The 25,028-nt window shown below is 41.6% G+C and overlaps 3 protein-coding genes across 5 annotated transcripts; 1 reads left to right on the top strand and 2 right to left on the bottom strand.

Moving 5' to 3' along the window:
• Positions 1-783: 783 nt before the first annotated feature.
• Positions 784-7,878, bottom strand: LOC147062422 (voltage-gated purine nucleotide uniporter SLC17A9-like). The gene is made up of 12 exons (XM_085927478.1): positions 7,689-7,878; positions 6,637-6,834; positions 5,832-5,971; positions 5,097-5,196; positions 4,884-5,008; positions 3,925-4,024; positions 3,682-3,778; positions 3,472-3,594; positions 3,282-3,397; positions 2,886-2,941; positions 2,114-2,143; positions 784-1,692 (listed from the first exon to the last, which is right to left on the bottom strand). Exons 1-12 carry the CDS (start codon positions 7,808-7,810, stop codon positions 1,523-1,525), a joined length of 1,377 nt encoding a protein of 458 aa, XP_085783604.1. The 5' UTR covers positions 7,811-7,878; the 3' UTR covers positions 784-1,522.
• A 611-nt stretch (positions 7,879-8,489) lies between these two features.
• Positions 8,490-11,687, bottom strand: LOC147062421 (glucose-induced degradation protein 8-B homolog). 2 transcript variants are annotated; one of them, XM_085916064.1, is made up of 5 exons: positions 11,579-11,687; positions 11,016-11,188; positions 10,739-10,935; positions 10,319-10,516; positions 8,490-10,033 (listed from the first exon to the last, which is right to left on the bottom strand). In XM_085916064.1, the coding sequence occupies exons 2-5, from the start codon at positions 11,134-11,136 to the stop codon at positions 9,860-9,862; spliced, it is 690 nt and encodes a 229-aa protein (XP_085772190.1). In that variant the 5' UTR covers positions 11,137-11,188; positions 11,579-11,687; the 3' UTR covers positions 8,490-9,859. The 2 variants fall into 2 exon arrangements, with proteins under 2 accessions (XP_085772190.1, XP_085772181.1); XM_085916055.1 differs by lacking the exon at positions 11,579-11,687 and adding an exon at positions 11,402-11,572.
• On the top strand, positions 11,056-24,843 carry dnajc5aa (DnaJ (Hsp40) homolog, subfamily C, member 5aa). 2 transcript variants are annotated; one of them, XM_085916086.1, is made up of 5 exons: positions 11,056-11,270; positions 15,144-15,272; positions 15,353-15,566; positions 15,665-15,836; positions 24,106-24,843. In XM_085916086.1, the coding sequence occupies exons 2-5, from the start codon at positions 15,163-15,165 to the stop codon at positions 24,207-24,209; spliced, it is 600 nt and encodes a 199-aa protein (XP_085772212.1). In that variant the 5' UTR covers positions 11,056-11,270; positions 15,144-15,162; the 3' UTR covers positions 24,210-24,843. The 2 variants fall into 2 exon arrangements, with proteins under 2 accessions (XP_085772212.1, XP_085772202.1); XM_085916076.1 differs by lacking the exon at positions 11,056-11,270 and adding an exon at positions 12,362-12,506.
• The last annotated feature ends 185 nt before the right edge of the window (positions 24,844-25,028 follow it).

The following is a 25,028-nucleotide window of genomic DNA, read 5'->3' as shown; positions in this document are numbered from 1 at the left end:
CCTTAATCGTTCTCATGTGCAATCAAGGTCCACCGTGAACACAAGGAGAGGTATCTATTCGTACGACAACCACTCCGGAACAAATGAGGAAGGTTTTCAGGCCCGAATCGTCCGTGTCGTCTGCAGTTCTGCGTTTATTTTGCACAAAGCGGCAAGCTGCCTGGCTGGAAGGCCCAGGTTGCCGCGGACGATTCCGTCGGCCTCCTGACTTATTGGGACTCCATTGTCTGGAATGCAGCTCATGAAATACCTCTCTTCTCCCCTGACTGCTTGACGCGCACTACCGGTGAAACTCGGTGGTCAGCAGCCGGGCTGGGACGTGCGTGACCCGGGCGTCCCAGCGCGTCTTGCGGCTCCGTCGTGCGCTGACCGTGGTGCTGAAAAAGTGGATTTGCAATGGGAAAGCTGTGGCGGAAAGAATAGAGAGGGGGGGGGGGGGGGGGATAGATTTAACTTGAAGCGCAGAAGTGTACGACAACCTCGCCGCCATTTTGGATGTGTCAATGTGGCTCAGTTTCATTTATTTGCTCATTCACTTGCTCATTTTCTGCCCCCCCCACCCCACCCCACAATACATTTCTGGGGGCACATGAAATGCATGGGGTGGGGGTTGTCTGGCAATTATTAATAATACCCGACAAACAGTACTTTGCTTCATATATTGATGCTACCAATGCTGCTTTATTTACATGCTCCTTGGAGATCTTCAAGACAGAGCTCATTGGATTAATGTGAAACCATTGGTATTGATTGTATCAATTTCACAAATTTTATTTGCTGATTTTTTTATTTTATTACATTACATGCATTGTTTGGTGCATGACTGTCCCATGCATCAGGCTACTGCAGTGACTATGGCTCTGGTTACTTACAAATATGTACATATTTTAGACATGTGGTACCACATTACACAATGGCAAACAAAACAATAACACATTTATTTTGATTTGATTTTTATTCATCCAAGATGTTTTGTCATTCACACACACACACACACACACACACACACACACACACACACACACACACACACACACACACACACACACACACGCACACACTATTCGCCAACTTCTAACTTCTCGGTACCGCTAGCATAAGCTTACTTAACTTGACTTGCAATGCTTGTTTACAAGACGTGTTCATAAATACAGTGAAGGGATTTATTTTGTTACGTGCTATGTATGGTTGTATGGACAAGTCTTCTGCTGTTGACATCTTTTGATCAATCCAAAAATTTACGGCGCAAGAAAACTTCCTTGGCTAAAATACTACAAATATGTCCGACTGGAAAGGAGTCAGCCTGGAGTGAGTCAGGTGTGAATGATCAATTTGGATTTAAATAGACCGCACCAAAACGGCCTGCTCTGAACCGCTCCTCAGAAAAAGAGGGAAAAGATGCTGTGATGCTATGATGATGTCAGACAAAAGCTTTGCTTTATATAGACCACAACTGAATGAGTAGAACGTAAAAAGGAAGGTTTTATAACTATGATACGTCACGTCTGATATGAGCAACATTTCAAATAAGAGCAGAGGAGTGTGAATCTTTAAGGTCTATGCGTTGGGCATCTCCAAAGTAGAGAAAGACAGCGAGGCCCACGCAGTGGACGAAGGAGATGAGAGTGAACACCGATGTCCACGACTGGGTCACTTCGATCATGTAGCCTGACAGCGACACCATCAGCACACCTGGGCAGCACATATGATGCACTTGAGTACTTCAAATCACATGAGCACAATTTTACAGAGATGAGTTTCAAAAAGAAAAAAAAATAGCACTGTATAAAGTTGTACTTAAAAAACTGAGGAATAACAATTATATAGAATGTCCAGAATTAAACAATTTGTGCATCATGATTTATGATGAAATTTCATTCCTCGTGCTCGTTTGACACCAATTCTAATATTGATCAGATGAATTAGCTGCACAAATTAAATTTTTTAAAATGCTCACTATTGATGATTTTAAAATCCAATTGATTTGTCAATCACTCGTTCCGAATCATTTATCAATCTGATTAAAAAGAAACATTTTATTGAAATGTCCATCCCTTTATCATACAAAACAAAATGAAGAAAATGAAAATAAACACATGTTGAGAATACATACCCGTGAAAGCTCCGAGCATATTCATGAAACCTAAAGCATAAAAAAACAAATAAATAATTCAAATAACTTCTTCAGCCGCTTAACAGTGTTTACATTGTTCTTTAAAGCAAGCCTTGTCAAACTTCTTGGGTGGGTCCAGGATGACATTTTAAATACATGATAGTTGAGCTGCCACTGTGGAGTAAAATGATGTGGTACGTAAAATGCTACGTTCGTTGCTTTATGCTTTAAGTATGTTCAAATGTATTAGCCAGTCAAATTGCATTGGCACTTTCACAGGTTAGCAATGCCTCCACCCCAAAATTATGTTTGCCCTTTAAAGCAGGATTTTAATAGTTCACCATTTGCTTTATTACACAGAATGTTATCATTTTGTTTAGAATTTTTTTTAATTTTGGTAGTTTTAATTAGTTTTTCATAGCAGTTATTTTATTATTTGTTTAATGGGCGAATAGCATTTGAGAAAAAAATATATATTTTGATGCTGATTTCAAAAATGTATTGAGTTTTTTGTAACACATCAGGTTTTGGAGATATTTTTGTTATTAAGTTTGACCTATAAAAATTAAGATAAGAAAGAAGCTTGACAAGTCACATCCACTTTCCCAGTTGATTGCAATGTTATTTGAATGACAGTTGCTTGCGACACAACTATCTGACACACCCACAGCGTTTGAGAGATATTGCAAAATAATTCTGTTTGAGAAATGCTGTTTTCCTGAGCCAGCAGCTGACACATTCATCGATCAAGATGTTGTAAGAATGACCTCACCAAAGAGGGCTCCAGCCCGTGAAGGGGTTAGATCCTGCACATTCACAGATGAACCACTGCAATGCATGAGAAGCCATTAGTGGAACACAACATGTTTCAGCACGCAGGAAAATGATACATCACTTAAGTCTACACACCCCTGTTGAAACAATTCCAAACGCAGTCGCTGCGTTCTGAATTATTAACTCATTCCTTCCTCCCTAATAACTACATGGGGATTTCTATGGAACTATCACTATCCAAAAATCCCTATGGAATAGTGAATGAGTGAATAACTTCAAATAGAAGCAGTGTGACTCCATTTAAAGGCTAAAAACATGTTTGTACATGTGACCACAAACAACTCCCCCCCCCAATACTCCAAATGTGGGAAATTTCTTTTGCTTTGACTCATACCAGCTGGTGAAGGAGAGTGCAACCATCGCAGCAGAAATGCAGATGACGGCGATGGGAAAAGACAACTTGAAAGACAGTGGTAGGACAAAGGCGCTGGACACACCCATGGCGATGAACTGAAAGGCATGCAAATATGACGATGCTCAGCAAAGCACCTCATATAAGAAACATAAAAATGGAGGAGGCTTACCTGCATGGACTTTCTTACAAACACCACACTGTATCCTTGGCTGATGAGCGAATCAGAGAGATATCCTCCGCAAAGAGCTACTGGAATGACAGCCGCCCAAGGGAACACATTGTACACCCACGTCTGTAAGGAAAGTGGGGCGACGCGCCATCGGGATCACAGACGCAAACGGAGTGGACGCCTTCCGACCCGCCAGGAGACAACAAGTACCGTGGCGTGTGGATATTCATCGCTGAAGTATGTCGGCATCCACGAGAGTAACGTGTAGGAAGTGCCGCATGTGCACAGGTGAGCAAAGACCATGGCCCTGTGAGAGAGCGAGATGAGAAGAACTTTCATTTAGACTGTAAAAAAAAGGTTTTGATATGTGGCGAAAGAGCAGATCTTGAGGAACGTTCTAATAATAGACACTTTGATCACTAATTACTGCAATAGATGTAAATCCATTCGTACCGGACGCATGGCTTTCTCAAGAGGCTCAGCAGATGTGAACAGGAAAAATTCTTTGATTGGGAGTCTTTGCTTCTTTCTTTCTGTATTGGATAAACTTTGCCTGAAAAGATCACATCAATGGCGTCGTTCATATTTGTGTTGGCATCTAATAACGGCCCCGTCCAAAAGGTCACTTCCTTTGTTTTTGTTGTATCATGGAGACATTTGGGTTGCATATCAAACGATGAATAGGAGACAAAAGTTCAAAAGTCAAACTTTTATATCATGATTTGTACAACTCAGGACAGAGTGTGGCGTTTGGGTGACTTCATTTTATTTTGACGGGTGTCACATGTTGCTGGTTGCATTTTTTTGTTTCAGGCCTTCTTCCAACAGTGGTTTGGATTCTTGACAGCTTTCACAATGTTTCTGTCATGTGTGTTGCTCAGTACATCAGCGCTTTCTGTCTTTTTCAGGGCATTTCAATTTGTGCCCATGCAGTGTTGGTTTAATAGCTCAGATTGAGTTTCCATCTTCTCTATAGACGGCTCTCTGGGCTTTATGTTTGCTGAACAGGTGAAACCCAAAGCCAAAAACAAACACCATCTAATCTTCAAACATGTCCCAATACTTCTGCTCTCTTGAAAAGCAGGTGGCTTCAAACAAAGGTTGCTCTATCCCGAGTTATTTAACATGTATAAATGTAAATAGCATGACATAAAAGATGAACTTATGAATGTTTGTTTCATATTCATCTCTTGATCCAAACCCAAATGTCTTCAGCATACAACAAAAACAAAGCCTTTACAATACATGCGGAGGGGGCTGACTGTATGTCTGCGTAAAGAAAAAAAACCCTGTGTGTCTAAAAACTACCAACTCATTAAACACTTTCACAAAAATATGGCATGAATCATTTTGGAGTCACAGCTACAATTTCAAGAAAAAAACAACAATACAAGCTGTAATAAATACGGCACCTTTCAGAAAACACTGCCACACAAGGAGCGCCCAGAATCCGGATAGAAAACCAGAAGCATAGAATACACTTTCCCAACCGTACCAATCTAGCATTATGGAGCCCAACATGCCTGCCAACAGTATTCTGAAAGCACAATCCAAAAACATGACACAAAGAACACATCTTGCACATGTGTGGATGTTGCATGTTTGCACGTGTGCTGCATACATACCCAAGAGAGCTACCGCTTTGATTGATGCTGTTTAAGAAGTTCTTCTCCCCTTCCGGAGCACGCTGTGCGATCAGACTGGCCAAAGATGGAAAGAATACACCTAGGAAACAGCAATGGACATTCCAAAGACATCCAGAGAATAAAGCCTGAACAACATTTGATATCTATGGGTGAGTATGCCAGATATTGATATTGGCTTGGTATCAGCCTTATTTCAAGGTATCGAGTATTCATAACAAAGATACTGATCCCAGCCACTGATACTTAAGGCAAAACAAAAACACATTAAGACACATTCAATTTTTCTTGTCAGTAGTACTACACTGTGACTGGATTATCATGTGTCTGCGTGTCAAAAACACAAAAAGGTCTTTGTTCAGAATTATCTGTGAAATTCTGTTGGCATTATTACTTGGTGTTTGTATTTATTCATCCATAGTTTGAGACAAAGTGGTATCTAATATTGCTATTTACTCCCATCGACTGAAATAGTCCCTAAAAGTTATCAAAACATTCTGTTATTTCATGAAATGCTCCCAAAAGTTATTTATAATACCTATTTTCAAATCTACTGGTATACACAATAAATAATTATTACTTATGCTACTAATTATTCTCAAATGTGTTGAAATGTGACCTAAACACTTCTAGATTTAGTTTAGAATTTTTTTTTCCAATCTTTATCAAATTCCAGGCCCCCCTTTCAAACATTTCATTTCAACCCAAACAGGTTACCTTGTAATATTCCCATGAGGACTCTGGCCATGGTCATGAGAGCCAGGGTGTAAGAGCCTACGTGGCGTAAAGCGGGCGTGGCAGCTGTGACCACTGACCATGAAATGGCTGAGAAGAACAGGACTCGCTCTCCTCCGATTCTACAAAAATGGGATATCAAGCGTCAAAATATATCAAAACCTCAATTTAGCCTGAAAAAAAAATCAATGTCTCTTTTTCAAAGGTAGGGAAAAAAAAAGCTCAAACTGAGTGGTTCCCAAGCTCATTGTGGAGTAGAAAGAATATACGGCTGAGTTTTGAATTTCTAAATTTGTTAGTGATCAAATATCAGCCGCTGTATTTCATGTGTTATGTACATTTCCAATCACGTGCTAGTATTAGCATTCACCTAGTTGACAAAAGCCTAAGCTATGTGTTTATTTTAAATACACATTGTGTAAGTCTCGTTATTTGATGTTTAGTTTTTAGATTAAATTTGAACCGGGAGTGTCATTACACAGCTTCAAGCCTAATTCTAGGAGAAATGTTCACTATGGGGTATGTTTTGCACATTTACAAAGCAAGGCGTTTTCCTTAACAAATTTTTCCTTAACCTTTGAGGAGCGTTCCCACATGATGCTGACATAATTTACAAACGGATCTCGATGGAATATAAACTCCACCATCGGGAAACGAGGGGCCACGCTTTACAGGTGAGGCAGGGTTACCTTGCCAAACTAGTTGCACCCTTGAAGGGACTATGAGGGGTTCCTTGGACCCCAAAAGTGTGTGAAGCCTGCAAAGTGTGCCAAATAGAAAAACTTGCTTGTCACTGGCATGACCTCCCAGGATCTGCGTGCACGAGTAGCCCCAGAAGAATCCACCCAGGGCCAGGCCAGTGTCGATCTTGTTCCAGCCGAACGTGGCTGCCATCGCCACCGCACACACAGGCATGGTCATCCGGGCACAGTAGACCAGGCACGTCCCCGCAAACAACACTGGCATCCATTTGTGGGCCTCTGCTCTGTTATTGGCAAACAAACATATTTTGGGAATTTCAGCAAATCTCACCATCAGTGATGATGCTAACGCTTCACTCCAAAATGTGCACGTTCCATGTCTAATCTAACACCGTTCTTTTACATTCAAGTAGTCAGACTGTACTACAGACCATAATGAATAAAAACAAAGTTTCTTCTTAGATGTCACTGTAAAATGCATTTCTAATTAAGTGGCAAAACAAAAAGTAAGAAACTTATTTTATCACACATATACTGCACCTGCTGACAAAGCTTTATTTCGCCAATAAGACTATTCGATATGCATTTCAATATATTTTAAAGTGGAACGATCCGATTCTTTTCAAGTCAATACACTTGAAGCTTTTCCATAAAATGAATGATTTTCCAATTCAAAGCAGTTTTAGGTACATCCCTTTTAAATTTCATTTGTGGTTCTTGTCACATTGTTGAGGGGTGTGTAAATTTATTTCAAACGTGACAAGCAGTCATTAAAAAAAAAAAAAAAAGAATTTACAATATAACAATTCAAAATCAAAAAATTGGAATTAATTGATAAAATATAAAAGGTTTGAAGAGAAATATCCCAAAATTCTATTTGGCCCTGATTTGAAACATATTTCAAGAAAGATCAAAATTGACAATCTATTTGGGGTTTTTATACTTTTAGAGGGAGAAGTGCCGTTCATGAACCTCACGTCACTCACTGGCTTTCAGTTTCTTATTTATGAGATGCGTAACTAAAGTACTTTTAAAAAGAAGCAATCTGTAAATGAAAGTTTCTTTTCAAAGTAACTGTCGCAACACTGCTCACAAATGCAGAAGAGATTCAAGTGAACCTGATTTCAGCGCATCTCACCTAGTCCACAGATTTTTGCCGTGCGGCTCCTCCGAGGCTTTGTTGCCAGTGCAATCATTACGATCCAAGAGCGAAGCGGAAAAGTCGTCCCCACCATTTCCCGACGCGTGTTTGTCTGCCATTCGGGAATAGTGGCGTCTCTGCTCCGCCGCCCTAACAAACCCACTGACGTGTCACCCGATCTCATGTGGACGAGCTAGACAAGTAAAACGTGTTAGAACAAAAACCCTTTAAAATAATTCCTGTGAGGTATTTTCAAGAGTTACGTCAGCCGTATTTAGAGGGTGTGCGTGAATCATGTGATAGAATGAAGGGATGATTCAATGCTTCAGAAATTTACACGACGGGGATTGCACTTCTGCTGAGTAGAGCATATTTGAATCATGACATAATTGAGAAAGTTTTCGTACTATTTTGCCTTCACTTAGTATGTGTACACTACTAATTCGACTAGAATTATACTCATATATCAAGATACAGTTACTCTCACCTCAAGGTGCAACAATTCATCCATTCATCAAAAACTAAACAATTATCAATTTAAGAGACAGCTATTTTAATAATTAGATGTTAATCCTGTTGGTTGGTTGTTTTTGGGATTAGGGAATGATGAATTGTTACTGTGTTTGCAATCAATCACTCAGTCTTACACCCTTATCACAACAATGTGACCTGAAGAGAACATTTTTGGTCCAAAAGTTGAAATGGTCATTCAAACCAAATCAGCATTTTGACAGAAAAAAAGCTAAATACAAAAGAAAGCTCAGTACAACAACAAAAAAAGAGAGAGAAATACTTCGCAAAAGTTACGTTTATTTGCAAATCTGCTTTTAGAAATGTCGATTAATAAAAGGGATGTGAGCATCTGATGTCTCGCAAATGTCAGAGCAAGTCTCTGCAAAAAGTCAAAATGTGGTCAAAAACTTCAAGGATGGACAACTAGCAGCAAGTCTGGCTTCCTTAAAAGTAAACAAACCAAACCAAAAAAAACAAAACACAAGTGCCTATGTTGAATAAAAGACATGTGCATGCAGTAAAAAAAAAAAAAAAGGAAAAGTAGGTTGGGGGAGCACATAGACTGGAAATATTACAGTTGATTGTTACAGATAACCAAAACTTTCCATAAATCACATTCAACGGAAACACAGTTAAAACAATGAGTCACGAATATTCAGTTAGACTTTCTATATTTATAAATACACTTTGATTCCACGCACGCAGGCTCAGTCTAAAATATCTTTGCTCATCTGTTTAATTCAGGGCTTGTCAAACTAGTTCCACGGTTCCAAAGACATCCCTGGTTTAAACATACACACTTTTCACCCATTTCCTGTTCTTTCAGGCTGCTCAGTTTCGCGCCAATCGAATCCCTTTCCAGCGATGCAGACAACTGACACAATAAATACTACAGACTCAAGGCCTTTGAGAAATGTATAAAATAGCAACTTGTATTTGTTGACGTCAACATTAGTCTAAAAACCCAGCGTCTGTATTTAAATGTTACTTTGTAAATAGTACAGCAATTTACAATCTCATCTCTTATTGATGATGAAAAACAAATTCAGCATTATAGTTATTATTATTTTTTTTACACTTACAATATATACGCTGTCGCACAAATCTAAATAGCAGGGTAAGCCACTTTTGGCGATTCTAGTTGAACGTGGCCATGACTTTTTGCAAAACAAGCAACTTGTTACCATGGAAACCAGGTCAATACCAGATTCGTGTTTTTAAATTGATTCCGTTTTATTTTAGGAACAATTAATGCAGTAACTACAGCAGTACCTACAGCTCTATAATGCTTAAATTAAGTTTTAAATCAAATGTCACGGAAAACAGTAACAACAATTTAAAAATACACTGGTGCCTTGAGATAAGACTAATTCATGTTGTATCTACCCTCAAGACAACTCATCTTCCCCCACTGAAAATTTTACTCACAAGTCAAGGCAAAAAAAATTATATTCTGCTGGGTTACTCTTATTTCAAGGCCCCACTGCATATCTCCATGGTAACTTGTATGGCTTGAATGCAACAGTCACAAGGACCAAGTTCAGCCAAGAAACGTTACCAAAAATCTAGTTTAGCACACTATCCAGTTGCAACAGCCACGTGGTTGATCATAAATTAAGGAGCCCGTAAAAGACGTCAAAGTTTTGCGGATGGGTTCACTTGGGGTCCTCGATGGTTCCCGTACTCAAGTCAGTCATTTTTGGGTATTTCACTTTCTTCTGGTCCAACTCGTTCTGCGCCCACAGCAGTAACTTGAGGAGTTTGGCCAATTTAGGAGTGGACTCCCTGTTTTCGTGGTCCAGTACAGCTTGATTCACCTCACTCCACACCTATGCAGGAACAAATATTCTCATACCAAATGATCTTTGTGTACGCTCACTGTGCTAACAGTTGAGGTGCAAACAAAATGGCAGCTCCGGTGATGTCACACATCTCATCAGAGTCTGCAAAATTATAAATCAATATGCTATGCCCAATCGAACCGATTACGACTTATTCGTGGACAGTGCTAGTATTTATACATCTACGTGTATTGCTGAATTTATTTACCGTCATAAGTATGTGGAAGTAGTTAAAAAAAAAGCATTTTTGGTCAAGGGAGCCAACGTGAGTACCTTTTGCCGCTGCATCATGTTGAGCAGGTCCCCGAAGGGAGACTCTTCTGGGTTGTCAAAGGCCAACAAGGCGAGAGTTCTCTCCATCTCTGTGAGACACTCGCGGCTCTCTTCCCCCTGTTCAGCCAACTGCGTCTGGGCAAACTCCAGTGCCGACTCCGTCTCCCTTAGCCGGATGAGCTCGATCAAATGCTGCTGCTGCACCAGAAGAATGTGATAAAAAGGAGTGATGAAATAAAGCTAGGTAATGTAGAATAGTTCAGATTTTAGTTTGCCTGTGCTAAATTTCAATTCCTAGTTAGCCGTGTAGAAGAAGGCATGAAGAAGGCCTGACAGAAATTGTGGACGCACGGCATCGGTCAACAGCAGTTCGGCGGCAGTGGCTTCTTCTCTCGGTCATTGTGTGGCATGCAAATGTACCTGCAGGTGAAAGTACAAGTATCTGTTTGTGTCCAGCAGCTCTGGGTGAAGGCTGTTGATGAGTGCGATGGCTTTCTGGATCTGTCCCTTCAGGATCATCTCTCGGATCTTTATCCTTTCATCCAGAGAGTCCAAGTCCACACTGGGCTCGATACCAGATTCCATCCGGAACTTTTCGGCCGCCTCTTTGAATCCCTCTTGAACACAAGAGCACCTTTTGTAAAACATATTGGTTATCTTTTGTGCTTTCACTCCATAGTGTTTTGAGGAGTCTCACCCGTCACCAGGTAGTTCATAATGAGCCGGTTCATGTCCGCTCTCTGAATGTGCACGTTGTTCAATTTGTCCATCCACTCGTCTTTTGTGATGTCTTCAGGTTTTTCAGCATAACTCATCATCAAACCGGGAGCGAGACTGACAGTTTGGCCGCTTCAAGTACCTACAGCATCACTGAACGGACAGCGGAGGAGAAAGAATACAAGAAGGGAAATAACAAATGAGCAATGATGACGAGATAAAACGAATTTTGAAGGTTGGTGAAATATTTCGATTGCTGAACTGGTGTAAACGTCCAGCGCGTATCCCAAAACAAATCCATTTCCTCATTTCTTCAACCAAGGCAGACATCCCGGCTAGTTAGCTCGCTTTTACCCGGGAACCTACCGTCCAACGCGAGCTCCGGTGTTTATTTCCTTTTTTGTAGACGCGAGGGAGGTGTCAAGTGGTTAGTTTCTCCGAAAGAAAAACATATGTAATGCACAAGAGCGGGCTAAATGAAGCTTTCGCCGGCGGCCTGCTAGTGAAACAAGCTAATGTGCTATCCTCGCGATAGGAACCTACGTCATTGCCGCGAGCTCAGCCATTGGTGGACACCATGACGTCACGGTTGCCGAGGCAAGGCAACGTGTGGCGTTCTCGTTAAAAAAAAAAACATTCATTGTTGACATGTTACCACAAGCAACGATAATTGATTAGAGAAATTAAAAATAGAAAATATAAAAATACACTTACGAATATATCTATAAAATGGGTGAAAAGTAATCTGGCCAAGAAATTATGACATTTTTAGTTTGAAGGTATACTCAATAATTCGTAAACCTGAAAACTAGTGATGACTCCTTTCCCTAGTTTCCCAGATGGCCTGTTGGTTGACAATTCAGGAACAAGCTTAGGTAGCTTTTTTTATTTTTTTATTTCTCATCTTATGTCGTCTTAGCTTTATGTTGTTTAACTTTGATCATAATAATGATTATTATAATGTAATTATAATTATAATCATAGGCCAATCCGTGAATATTTGCAGTAAATGTGCCTATTCTTGGACCTTTGGGGAGCTTAATTCTGCATTAGTCACTGGAAAATCTCACCTATTTGATAAAACTAGTCACAGGTTGTTAATCCCGTGTCATTTTATGGTCACATAAAGTAATCAAAGTGATCTGAATAAGTTCATTTTAAGTGATCTACAAATAAAGTTGAGTTGCGTATTAAGACTACTGTTAAACTTCAGTACAGTTAATGTCACGTCTCTCTACGCGCGCGCTTCCGCCTCCCGCATCGTTCACCGTGAGCGCGCACGTTACGTCGTTCAACGTAAGGGGCGGGGCCAACGTCCTGCTGCAGCTGTCCATGGTTGGAATCGGAGCCGCACACACTCACTGAGGATCAGCTTAGAGATGCAGCCATAGTCACGAGACGCCGTCCGTACTTCCTTCGTCGATACCCGACCACCGCTGGTTGTCCTTCTCGCACTTTGGTTTCGTGGAAGGTGAGTCTTCTTTCTTTCCGTTTCGACCTTTTTGCCTTTGCCTCCACACGACGGCGCGCGCCCTTCGCAAAATCAACGGCCGTGCCTCGCATCCTCAGGAGGCCCGGATGAACCAACATGGATGCTGCTGCTGATGATAATGATGACGATGATGATGATGATGCGCGGAGATTATTATTCCTTGCGACGTTTAATCCCACTCGTTGACATTTTGATCGCAATCTGTCGGGTTTTTGTTGCCGTCTTGACAAAGCTGCTTGAATGCGGCCTGTGCCGTTTGTTGCGAGATGACTGCTTATTTTTCGTAATCCGTCGTCTGTTTTATGTTGAAGTAATGCCGACCAGGAGGCCGTTGGAACAGGTGAAGCGTGTTCGAATGCGAGTGGACGAGTGATTATAAGAAATGCACTGCGGGAGTGTGTCATAAATCCACCACTGGTCCCCTTTGACTCTGCAGAGCTTGGCCGAACAGCGCAAGGCAGAACAGGGCCAGCTGCTGCCCTATAGTCAGCACCATTTCATCTCGAAAACTTGGAAACCTATGGATCTATATATTCTGATTAAAAAAAAAATAATAATAATAATAATAAAAATCCCAGTATCTGCGCTGGCGGCCTCAAATGTTCCATGAGCTGCTTGGTGACCACTGCACTGAGGAACCGAGTTATACCTTTGGTTTGAAGATGAACTTTTTTTCTGCCCAGCAGCCTATGTGGCTTATGATTTCCTAGAGTTATGAACCTCTCAACATTTTCCTTGCCAAAATTTTGTTGGTGGATAATATGGGTGAAACACAATCCACTTCTGCATCTGGTAACACAAGTCTTCAGTCTGGTGCAGGACAGGTGATTGACAGAGGCCTAAGGCAAGAGGACGCAACTAAGCAACTGTGGAAAGTATTATTCATCTACAAGTCTTCAAGAGCCACCAAAGTTGGCCATATCCAAAGTTTTGACTTCATAATGCAGTACATCACTGTATGTATGAATAAATAAATATGCTACATAACTGATATATTATATTTATTATTATAAGCATCAAGTGTTCAAAAAGAATAGGATTGTAATCATTATGTTTTTAAAAGTATCAAAATGGTCAGTGTGAAAATCACCCAACAAGAAGAACCCTTTTGGGTCGTGGTGATGGTGGAGCTTGATGGGCAGCTTCTTTTTACCTGCCAAAAAATAGAGCACGAGGCAACATCTGCCTAGAAGTCCCTTTGTTTTGGTGGGATTTGGATACCGCGTAGTTACAGTAACAGACCTAACGTGATGTTGTGTCATAACATTAGATGCACCTCCTTCGTGACCTTAGGTGGTACTTGCACCTTGCGATGCTTGCATCAAGGGCATATTTATTTTGCTGCCCTGAATTCATGTCTGTTCTTGGTCCATGATCTGTTGTATTTGATTAATTGCTCACCTGACTCACTTGATTTGCAACACTCCCTGTCTTCATTATTGGTCTTCTAAAGAGGGTCTAGCCTATCATCACATCCCTCTAACGGTATCAAGCTTCTTCAGAGCTTGCTGATGAGCTAATCATTTGAATCAGAGTTTCCTACCCAAGTACTATCGTCTCCTAAAATGGCCTGCAATGCATCGTGAAGATTGTAGCACTTGTTTTTTCTTCCTACTACAAATTAAATAGAAAAATGACAATATCATTTCTCAAAATTGTTATTAAGATAAACAGTGGTTAATGTAAATAATTAGACAATCGATTAGTTGTTGGTTAGTTGTTAGTTCTTGGACCTTGTGGTCATTGGTAGCTCGTGTAGCAATGTGCTTTAGCGGTTTAAAGTGCGATTTAAGGTGGCTGTGTCTAGCCTTGACCACCTGTTGAGGGATTACAATTCATTCTAATTCGCGGTTGTGGTGGGATTACAAGTCATTCTAACTAATGGTGGTAGACTATCAAATAAGGCTCGACCATTGACCTGCACTTGTGTAACCCACAGTTCCGTAGACACATTGCAATGTATGTTCGGGGGTGTGAAATGTGTGAAATGATTCTAAATTTAGGACCTTCTGTTTTTTTTCTGCATTCACATGCAAATGGATACATGAGTGCAATAAAATGTTGTATGTGTTCAGTTGAAAAATGATTACATGAGTCTGCAATGGAACATGGAACAATGGAGAGAGAACTGCACCAATGAGAATGTCACAAAAACGATCTGCTTGCTGTACACTGAAAAAAATGTTAATCTAGACACATTTTTTATCTCACAAATTTACCGTATCTACTACCTACTAACTGTAAAATCTTGTCGCACTGTAAAACTACTGTTGTATAAATGGCAACAGGTAGAATGATTGGACCTTCATCCATCTAGTGAGAGAAAATGTAATTGTCCTCCCTATTGCCATATATTTGCTGGCACAGGTAGTGGAACAAGGATAGACATTATTAAGACAGACATTACTTGTAGTTTATTCGAATCTTCAGATCAATGGATTATAATTGGATCATTTTCCATGGTACACCTGTTGGACTCTAATGGCTCAACGATTGGGAATCACTGGTCTATTGTCTCTTGCCTCAAGTCAACCGGGATAGGATCCAGCTCGCATGTGACCATATCATATACATGATTTACAACATATCGTTGTTTGCGTGTGTGTGTGTTTCCAGCCTGTGGACGTGAGGCATCATGGCTGAGCATCAGAGGCAGCGCTCTCTGTCCACTGCTGGTGAGTCTCTATACCAAGTGCTTGGAGTGGAAAAACTTGCCACAAATGATGATATCAAGCGATCCTACAGGTGAGAGCAAATAAAAAAAATAAAAAATAATAATAATTTTCAAATTGGATAGATGTATGATGTGGTTGCGTTCCTTACAGGAAACTGGCTTTGAAGTTTCACCCTGACAAGAATCCTGACAATCCCGAAGCGGCAGATAAATTCAAGGAGATAAACAATGCCCACGCCATTCTCAATGATCCCACGAAGCGCAACATTTACGATAAATACGGCTCACTGGGACTGTACGTGGCTGAGCAGTTTGGAGAAGAGAACGTCAACACTTATTTTGTCCTTTCCAGCTGGTGGGCAAAGGTATGCTCGAGTGCAAAGCAAACATTTTCTTTTCTATATTTTCTTTTCTTTGGTGTGCACGCGTATGCGCCGGCCATCAAACTGGAGCTCTTTTGCAGGCGCTGTTTGTGTTTTGCGGCCTGGCCACTGGCTGCTACTTCTGCTGCTGCCTGTGCTGCTGCTGCAACTGCTGCTGCGGAAAATGTAAACCTCGGCCTCGGGAGGGCCAGGAACAAGATTTTTACGTGTCCCCGGAGGACCTGGAAGCCCAGTTGCAATCTGACGAGAGAGGTAAGAACAACGCGCACCTTTTAACGTTTTGTATAAACATCATCTTACTTTTAAAATGCATCTCATTTAATTCCATTTGAACAGACCTTGTTATGTTGTTAATGTAACAAAATAGAGACTATTTTGTACCTTGCCCACTGGAGGAGGAACTTTGTTGTTTTTTTTTTTGCATAAGATTACGCGCACTCTCGTGTCAATACCGTTCTGACCTGTGCGTCATGGATAACTGAAACAGGATGTTCCACCTGTTGTTGTCACTAAGGACTATCATACCTCAATAAATGTTTCGAAATTAATGGGATTCTTGTATGGCATACCACAACCCCATTAAATGTATGCCCTTTTTTTCTTTAAAAAAAATATGGGGTTGAAATTTTTTTAAAATTTTTTTGTTTCTTTTGTTTTGTTTTTTTAAAACATCATATTAACGTCACCTCGCGGGCCAGACAGAGTAGATGACTGGCCAAAATTGGCCCGCGTGCCCCTATTTGCCGACCACTGGCCTAGTTAGAAACCCCAATCTTAGAAACCCTAAAAGTAATTTGAAGCCCTCGTTAGAAACCCTAAGCCTAGTTTTAAAACCTGGTTTGAAAACCTAACCTTGATTTAAAACCCTAGTTGAAAACCCTAACCCTGGTTTGAAACCCTAATTAGCGATCCTAAAACTCGTTGGAAACCCTAGTCGGAAACCCTAACCCTAGTTTGAAAGACTAGTTAGAAACTCTAATCTTAGAAACCCTAAAAGTAATTTGAAACCCTCGTTGGAAACCCTAACCCTAGTTTTAAAACCTAGTTTGAAACCCTAACCTTGGTTTAAAACCCTAGTCGGAAACCCTAACCCTAGTGTGGGAGCCTAGTTGGAAACCCTAATCTTAGAAACCCTAAAAGTAGTTTGAAACCCTCGTTGGAAACCCTAACCCTAGTTTTAAAACCTAGTTTGGAACCCTAACCAAGTTTTAAAACCCTAGTCGGAAACCCTAACCCTAGTTTGAAACCCTAATTAGGGATCCCAAGACTCGCCGGAAACCCTAGTCGGAAACCCTAACCCTAGTGTGGGAGCCTAGTTGGAAACCCTAATCTTATAAAACCCTAAAAGTAGTGTCCAGCCAGGACTGGAAACCCTAACCCTAGTTTTAAAACCTAGCTGGGAACCCTAACCATGTTTTAAAACCCTAATCGGAAACCCTAACCCCAGTTTGAAACCCTAATTAGGGATCCCAAGACTCGCCGGAAACCCTAGTTGGAAACCCTAACCCTAGTGTGGGAGCCTAGTTGGAAACCCTAATCTTATAAAACCCTAAAAGTAGTGTCCAGCCAGGACTGGAAACCCTAACCCTAGTTTTAAAACCTAGCTGGGAACCCTAACCATGTTTTAAAACCCTAATCGGAAACCCTAACCCTAGTTTGAAACCCTAATTAGGGATCCCAAGACTCGCCGGAAACCCTAGTCGGAAACCCTAACCCTAGTGTGGGAGCCTAGTTGGAAACCCTAATCTTAGAAACCCTAAAAGTACTTTGAAACCCTCGTTGGAAACCCTAACCCTAGTTTTAAAACCTAGTTTGGAACCCTAACCAAGTTTTAAAACCCTAGTCGGAAACCCTAACCCTAGTTTGAAACCCTAATTAGGGATCCCAAGACTCGCCGGAAACCCTAGTCGGAAACCCTAACCCTAGTGTGGGAGCCTAGTTGGAAACCCTAATCTTATAAAACCCTAAAAGTAGTGTCCAGCCAGGACTGGAAACCCTAACCCTAGTTTTAAAACCTAGCTGGGAACCCTAACCATGTTTTAAAACCCTAATCGGAAACCCTAACCCTAGTTTGAAACCCTAATTAGGGATCCCAAGACTCGCCGGAAACCCTAGTCGGAAACCCTAACCCTAGTGTGGGAGCCTAGTTGGAAACCCTAATCTTAGAAACCCTAAAAGTAGTTTGAAACCCTCGTTGGAAACCCTAACCCTAGTTTTAAAACCTAGTTTGGAACCCTAACCAAGTTTTAAAACCCTAGTCGGAAACCCTAACCCTAGTTTGAAACCCTAATTAGGGATCCCAAGACTCGCCGGAAACCCTAGTCGGAAACCCTAACCCTAGTGTGGGAGCCTAGTTCAAAACCTTAATCTTATAAAACCCTAAAAGTAGTGTCCAGCCAGGACTGGAAACCCTAACCCTAGTTTTAAAACCTAGCTGGGAACCCTAACCATGTTTTAAAACCCTAATCGGAAACCCTAACCCTAGTTTGAAACCCTAATTAGGGATCCCAAGACTCGCCGGAAACCCTAGTCGGAAACCCTAACCCTAGTGTGGGAGCCTAGTTCGAAACCCTAATCTTAGAAACCCTAAAAGTACTTTGAAACCCTCGTTGGAAACCCTAACCCTAGTTTTAAAACCTAGTTTGGAACCCTAACCAAGTTTTAAAACCCTAGTCGGAAACCCTAACCCTAGTTTGAAACCCTAATTAGGGATCCCAAGACTCGCCGGAAACCCTAGTCGGAAACCCTAACCCTAGTGTGGGAGCCTAGTTGGAAACCCTAATCTTATAAAACCCTAAAAGTAGTGTCCAGCCAGGACTGGAAACCCTAACCCTAGTTTTAAAACCTAGCTGGGAACCCTAACCATGTTTTAAATTCCTAATCGGAAACCCTAACCCTAGTTTGAAACCCTAATTAGGGATCCCAAGACTCGCCGGAAACCCTAGTCGGAAACCCTAACCCTAGTGTGGGAGCCTAGTTGGAAACCCTAATCTTAGAAACCCTAAAAGTAGTTTGAAACCCTCGTTGGAAACCCTAACCCTAGTTTTAAAACCTAGTTTGGAACCCTAACCAAGTTTTAAAACCCTAGTCGGAAACCCTAACCCTAGTTTGAAACCCTAATTAGGGATCCCAAGACTCGCCGGAAACCCTAGTCGGAAACCCTAACCCTAGTGTGGGAGCCTAGTTCAAAACCTTAATCTTATAAAACCCTAAAAGTAGTGTCCAGCCAGGACTGGAAACCCTAACCCTAGTTTTAAAACCTAGCTGGGAACCCTAACCATGTTTTAAAACCCTAATCGGAAACCCTAACCCTAGTTTGAAACCCTAATTAGGGATCCCAAGACTCGCCGGAAACCCTAGTCGGAAACCCTAACCCTAGTGTGGGAGCCTAGTTGGAAACCCTAATCTTATAAAACCCTAAAAGTAGTGTCCAGCCAGGACTGGAAACCCTAACCCTAGTTTTAAAACCTAGCTGGGAACCCTAACCAAGTTTTAAAACCCTAGTTGGAAACCCTAACCCTAGTTTGAAACCCTAATTAGGGATCCCAAGACTCGCCGGAAACCCTAGTCGGAAACCCTAACCCTAGTGTGGGAGCTTAGTTCAAAACCCTAATCTTATAAAACCCTAAAAGTAGCGTCCAGCCAGGACTGGAAACCCTAACCCTAGTTTTAAAACCTAGCTGGGAACCCTAACCATGTTTTAAAACCCTAATCAGAAACCCTAACCCTAGATTGAAACCCTAATTAGGGATCCCAAGACTCGTCGGAAACCCTAACCCTAGTGTGGGAGCCTAGTTCGAAACCCTAATCCTAGAAACCCTAAAAGTAGTTTGAAACCATCGTTGGAAACCCTAACCCTAGTTTTAAAACCTAGTTTGGAACCCTAACCAAGTTTTAAAACCCTAGTCGGAAACCCTAACCCTAGTTTGAAACCCTAATTAGGGATCCCAAGACTCGCCGGAAACCCTAGTCGGAAACCCTAACCCTAGTGTGGGAGCCTAGTTGGAAACCCTAATCTTATAAAACCCTAAAAGTAGTGTCCAGCCAGGACTGGAAACCCTAACCCTAGTTTTAAAACCTAGCTGGGAACCCTAACCATGTTTTAAAACCCTAATCGGAAACCCTAACCCTAGTTTGAAACCCTAATTAGGGATCCCAAGACTCGCCGGAAACCCTAGTCAGAAACCCTAACCCTAGTGTGGGAGCCTAGTTGGAAACCCTAATCTTAGAAACCCTAAAAGTAGTTTGAAACCCTCGTTGGAAACCCTAACCCTAGTTTTAAAACCTAGTTTGGAACCCTAACCAAGTTTTAAAACCCTAGTCGGAAACCCTAACCCTAGTTTGAAACCCTAATTAGGGATCCCAAGACTCGCCGGAAACCCTAGTCGGAAACCCTAACCCTAGTGTGGGAGCCTAGTTGGAAACCCTAATCTTATAAAACCCTAAAAGTAGTTTGAAACCCTCGTTGGAAACCCTAACCCTAGTTTTAAAACCTAGTTTGGAACCCTAACCAAGTTTTAAAACCCTAGTCGGAAACCCTAACCCTAGTTTGAAACCCTAATTAGGGATCCCAAGACTCGCCGGAAACCCTAGTCGAAAACCCTAACCCTAGTGTGGGAGCCTAGTTGGAAACCCTAATCTTAGAAACCCTAAAAGTAGTTTGAAACCCTCGTTGGAAACCCTAACCCTAGTTTTAAAACCTAGTTTGGAACCCTAACCAAGTTTTAAAACCCTAGTCGGAAACCCTAACCCTAGTTTGAAACCCTAATTAGGGATCCAAGACTCGCCGGAAACCCTAGTCGAAAACCCTAACCCTAGTGTGGGAGCCTAGTTCGAAACCCTAATCTTATAAAACCCTAAAAGTAGTGTCCAGCCAGGACTGGAAACCCTAACCCTAGTTTTAAAACCTAGCTGGGAACCCTAACCATGTTTTAAAACCCTAATCGGAAACCCTAACCCTAGTTTGAAACCCTAATTAGGGATCCCAAGACTCGCCGGAAACCCTATTCAGAAACCCTAACCCTAGTGTGGGAGCCTAGTTGGAAACCCTAATCTTAGAAACCCTAAAAGTAGTTTGAAACCCTCGTTGGAAACCCTAACCCTAGTTTTAAAACCTAGTTTGGAACCCTAACCAAGTTTTAAAACCCTAGTCGGAAACCCTAACCCTAGTTTGAAACCCTAATTAGGGATCCCAAGACTCGCCGGAAACCCTAGTCGGAAACCCTAACCCTAGTGTGGGAGCCTAGTTGGAAACCCTAATCTTATAAAACCCTAAAAGTAGTTTGAAACCCTCGTTGGAAACCCTAACCCTAGTTTTAAAACCTAGTTTGGAACCCTAACCAAGTTTTAAAACCCTAGTCGGAAACCCTAACTCTAGTTTGAAACCCTAATTAGGGATCCCAAGACTCGCCGGAAACCCTAGTCGAAAACCCTAACCCTAGTGTGGGAGCCTAGTTGGAAACCCTAATCTTAGAAACCCTAAAAGTAGTTTGAAACCCTCGTTGGAAACCCTAACCCTAGTTTTAAAACCTAGTTTGGAACCCTAACCATGTTTTAAAACCCTAGTCGGAACCCCTAACCCTAGTTTGAAACCCTAATTAGGGATCCCAAGACTCGCCGGAAACCCTAGTCGGAAACCCTAACCCTAGTGTGGGAGCCTAGTTCGAAACCCTAATCTTAGAAACCCTAAAAGTAGTTTGAAACCCTCGTTGGAAACCCTAACCCTAGTTTTAAAACCTAGTTTGGAACCCTAACCATGTTTTAAAACCCTAGTCGGAAACCCTAACCCTAGTTTGAAACCCTAATTAGGGATCCAAGACTCGCCGGAAACCCTAGTCGGAAACCCTAACCTTAGTGTGGGAGCCTAGTTCGAAACCCTAATCTTATAAAACCCTAAAAGTAGTTTGAAACCCTCGTTGGAAACCCTAACCCTAGTTTTAAAACCTAGTTTGGAACCCTAACCATGTTTTAAACCCCTAGTCGAAAACCCTAACCCTAGTTTGAAACCCTAATTAGGGATCCCAAGACTCGCCGGAAACCCTAGTCGGAAACCCTAACCCTAGTGTGGGAGCCTAGTTGGAAACCCTAATCTTAGAAACCCTAAAAGTAGTTTGAAACCCTCGTTGGAAACCCTAACCCTAGTTTTAAAACCTAGTTTGGAACCCTAACCATGTTTTAAAACCCTAGTCGGAAACCCTAACCCTAGTTTGAAACCCTAATTAGGGATCCCAAGACTCGCCGGAAACCCTAGTCGGAAACCCTAACCCTAGTGTGGGAGCCTAGTTGGAAACCCTAATCTTATAAAACCCTAAAAGTAGTGTCCAGCCAGGACTGGAAACCCTAACCCTAGTTTTAAAACCTAGCTGGGAACCCTAACCATGTTTTAAAACCCTAATGGGAAACCCTAACCCTAGTTTGAAACCCTAATTAGGGATCCCAAGACTCGCCGGAAACCCTAGTCGGAAACCCTAACCCTAGTGTGGGAGCCTAGTTGGAAACCCTAATCTTAGAAACCCTAAAAGTAGTTTGAAACCCTCGTTGGAAACCCTAACCCTAGTTTTAAAACCTAGTTTGGAACCCTAACCATGTTTTAAAACCCTACTCGGAAACCCTAACCCTAGTTTGAAACCCTAATTAGGGATCCCAAGACTCGCCGGAAACCCTAGTCGGAAACCCTAACCCTAGTGTGGGAGCCTAGTTGGAAACCCTAATCTCATAAAACCCTAAAAGTAGTGTCCAGCCAGGACTGGAAACCCTGACCCTAGTTTTAAAACCTAGCTGGGAACCCTAACCATGTTTTAAAACCCTAATGGGAAACCCTTACCCTAGTTTGAAACCCTAATTAGGGATCCCAAGACTCGCCGGAAACCCTAGTCGGAAACCCTAACCCTAGAGTGGGAGCCTAGTTGGAAACCCTAATCTTCGAAACCCTAAAAGTAGTTTGAAACCCTCGTTGGAAACCCTAACCCTAGTTTTAAAACCTAGTTTAGAACCCTAACCATGTTTTAAAACCCTAGTCGGAAACCCTAACCCTAGTTTAAAACCCTAATTAGGGATCCCGAGACTCGCCGGACACCCTAGTCGGAAACCCTAACCCTAGTGTGGGAGCCTAGTTGGAAACCCTAATCTTAGAAACCCTAAAAGTGGTTTGAAACCCTCGTTGGAAACCCTTACCCTAGTTTTAAGACCTAGTTTGGAACCCTAACCATGTTTTAAAACCCTAGTCGGAAACCCTAACCCTAGTTTGAAACCCTAATTAGGGATCCCAAGACTCGCCGGAAACCCTAGTCGGAAACCCTAACCCTAGTGTGGGAGCCTAGTTCCAAACCCTAATCTTATAAAACCCTAAAAGTAGTTTGAAACCCTCGTTGGAAACCCTAACCCTAGTTTTAAAACCTAGTTTGGAACCCTAACCATGTTTTAAAACCCTAGTCGGAAACCCTAACCCTAGTTTGAAAGCAACCCCATCAAATGTATGCCCTTTTTTTTTATCTGGGGGCCCCTATTTGCCGACCACTGAACTAGAGCCTGCAGTCCCTGATGTCTTTTTTTTTTTTTTACCTGATCACCTTTTTTCCAGATAAATAATAATAATGAGCATCAATTATTTGCAAGTTTCCCTTGCCAATCGCTAGGGGTCCATGTGACTCATTCTAGCTGCAATAGCAATGCATAGTGACGAGGATAAGTAACTTAATATGATTATTGCTTGTAAAATAGTCACATTAGAGATTACTCGTTTCTAGATGATGGAATGTTTTATTCTTTTATTGTAACAACAACAAAAACTCGTTTAAACGTGTTTCAGCAAATTTAAAAGCAATGATCTTCGGTCGATTGTCTTTCAAATTGCAGCAACAAAAATGGCACTGCAGTCACACATTTTAAGGCCTTTCTGCTTTGTTTCTGCTATTTTACAAATCTTGAGAAACAAATGAAAAGAAATAATATAGCATTTACTCACCGCAAGTTGACAGCAGAGGGCAGTGTTCACTTCTCAGACCAGACCACTCAATCCTCAATCGTCCCAGACCCAAAAAAACAGCTCTAGTTCTCCTTTAATACCATCACAAGATTATGAAAGTGAGAAACCATAATATTTGTAATAACATTACATCTCACCCTGTTACTGCAACCCCCCCCCCCCCCACACACACACACACACACACACACACACACACACACACATAATCATCGATTCACAATCATTGGGATCTGCACCGCATTGAAACCAGGTTTATAATATTTTGGGGTTGTTCAATATAGTTAATTGTCATTTTGTATTGCGTTTTTCAATAAAGTTTCAGTTATTTTAATTTGTTTTTTTATGTTTTTGGGGGGAAAGGGTCTGTTACTTTGTACTTTCCCCCAAAAATATTTGATTTACTTGATTTTTTTTGTAGTTTTAATATTAGTTTTAGTTTTTTGTTCTATACATGTTGTATTTGTTAATTATATGTTTAAAAAAAAAAAAAAGAGTTCCCAAACATTTCACCGCCCCTTCTTTTGGTGTCTCCGGCAGAGGCGGGAGGCGAGCCCATCATGCTTCAGCCCACAGCCACAGAAACCACCCAGCTGACGTCGGACGGCCACTACTCTTACCACACCGACACCGGCTTCAACTAAGCGGCCGCACCCATTCGTCCGTCTGTCCCTCCTCACCTCGGTCCCACCTGCTCCCCTGCGCCACCTCCATGACGGGAAAGAATCCATCTTTCACAAGGAAGGCCCATGCAGAGGACAGGGACTAGTCAGCATGGTCCATCAAAAGAACTACTCATCCCTTACACCCCCCCTCCCCAAACTCCCTATTTATTTGCTCAGAGTATGACAAGAAATCATATTTTCATTTTTTTTTCTAATTCCTCCCTGCGTCCCACTAATCCTGCATTGTGTGTGTTGTTGTGTAGCATGCAGCATATTTCCTCTCTGACAACATTTTGACTCTCTCTGTGCAATATGTCTACAAGAGTACGGAGTGCAATTTGAGAGCGCTGTGGCTCTCCGTGGCATTGGGCTTACAAACCGATTGTCAAGCAGCGGGAAAAATGTGGCTGCCGTCGTGAATTCACTCTCATTTATTTGATAGTTGCTTCACAGTGTTTGGGTCACTTTGTCCTCTATGCCTGAGAGGAATCTTGTCATATCAACAGACTGTCTTTTTTTTTTTACAGAAAGATTGAAGGAAGGTCATGTGTCAGGAAGAACATTACATTTATCTTGTGCGGTAATTCCGATGGCCGCAACCGCTTCTTTTTTTTTTTAAATTGTTTTGAGAGGAATATAATTGTTCATCTTGTTTTGAGAGGAATATAATTGTTCATTTTGTTTTGAAGTTCATGTGTTTGGAAGTGTGATATCTGTGATCATTGTTGATTTGTTTTTAGGGCTGCAACTATTAATCGGATAAAGAAAATCTTTCAATTCCACCCAAAGTGACTCAAT

This window comes from Syngnathus leptorhynchus, chromosome 1 (genome assembly GCF_054491065.1).
Source record: "Syngnathus leptorhynchus isolate UIUO chromosome 1, UIUO_Slep, whole genome shotgun sequence".
NCBI lineage: Eukaryota > Metazoa > Chordata > Actinopteri > Syngnathiformes > Syngnathidae > Syngnathus > Syngnathus leptorhynchus.
Note: the sequence above shows the minus strand (reverse complement) of the source record. Positions and strands in the feature narration are given on the sequence as shown.

What these genes read in the sequence shown, in the direction of transcription:
- LOC147062422 (XM_085927478.1), bottom strand. Translation starts at nt 7,810, where the DNA reads ATGGCAGACAAACACGCGTCGGGAAATGGTGGGGACGACTTTTCCGCT. An exon ending in GTGGCAGTGTTTTCTGAAAG is followed by an intron (nt 4,025 to 4,883) that starts GTGCCGTATTTA and finishes TGATCTTTTCAG; the next exon opens with GCAAAGTTTATCCAATACAG. An exon ending in ATGAATATCCACACGCCACG is followed by an intron (nt 3,595 to 3,681) that starts GTACTTGTTGTC and finishes CTTTCCTTACAG; the next exon opens with ACGTGGGTGTACAATGTGTT.
- dnajc5aa (XM_085916086.1), top strand. Translation starts at nt 15,163, where the DNA reads ATGGCTGAGCATCAGAGGCAGCGCTCTCTGTCCACTGCTGGTGAGTCT. An exon ending in TTTCCAGCTGGTGGGCAAAG is followed by an intron (nt 15,567 to 15,664) that starts GTATGCTCGAGT and finishes GCTCTTTTGCAG; the next exon opens with GCGCTGTTTGTGTTTTGCGG. An exon ending in GTTGCAATCTGACGAGAGAG is followed by an intron (nt 15,837 to 24,105) that starts GTAAGAACAACG and finishes TGTCTCCGGCAG; the next exon opens with AGGCGGGAGGCGAGCCCATC.
- LOC147062421 (XM_085916064.1), bottom strand. Translation starts at nt 11,136, where the DNA reads ATGATGAGTTATGCTGAAAAACCTGAAGACATCACAAAAGACGAGTGG. An exon ending in TATGAACTACCTGGTGACGG is followed by an intron (nt 10,936 to 11,015) that starts GTGAGACTCCTC and finishes CTTGTGTTCAAG; the next exon opens with AGGGATTCAAAGAGGCGGCC. An exon ending in ACTTGTACTTTCACCTGCAG is followed by an intron (nt 10,517 to 10,738) that starts GTACATTTGCAT and finishes CTTCTGGTGCAG; the next exon opens with CAGCAGCATTTGATCGAGCT.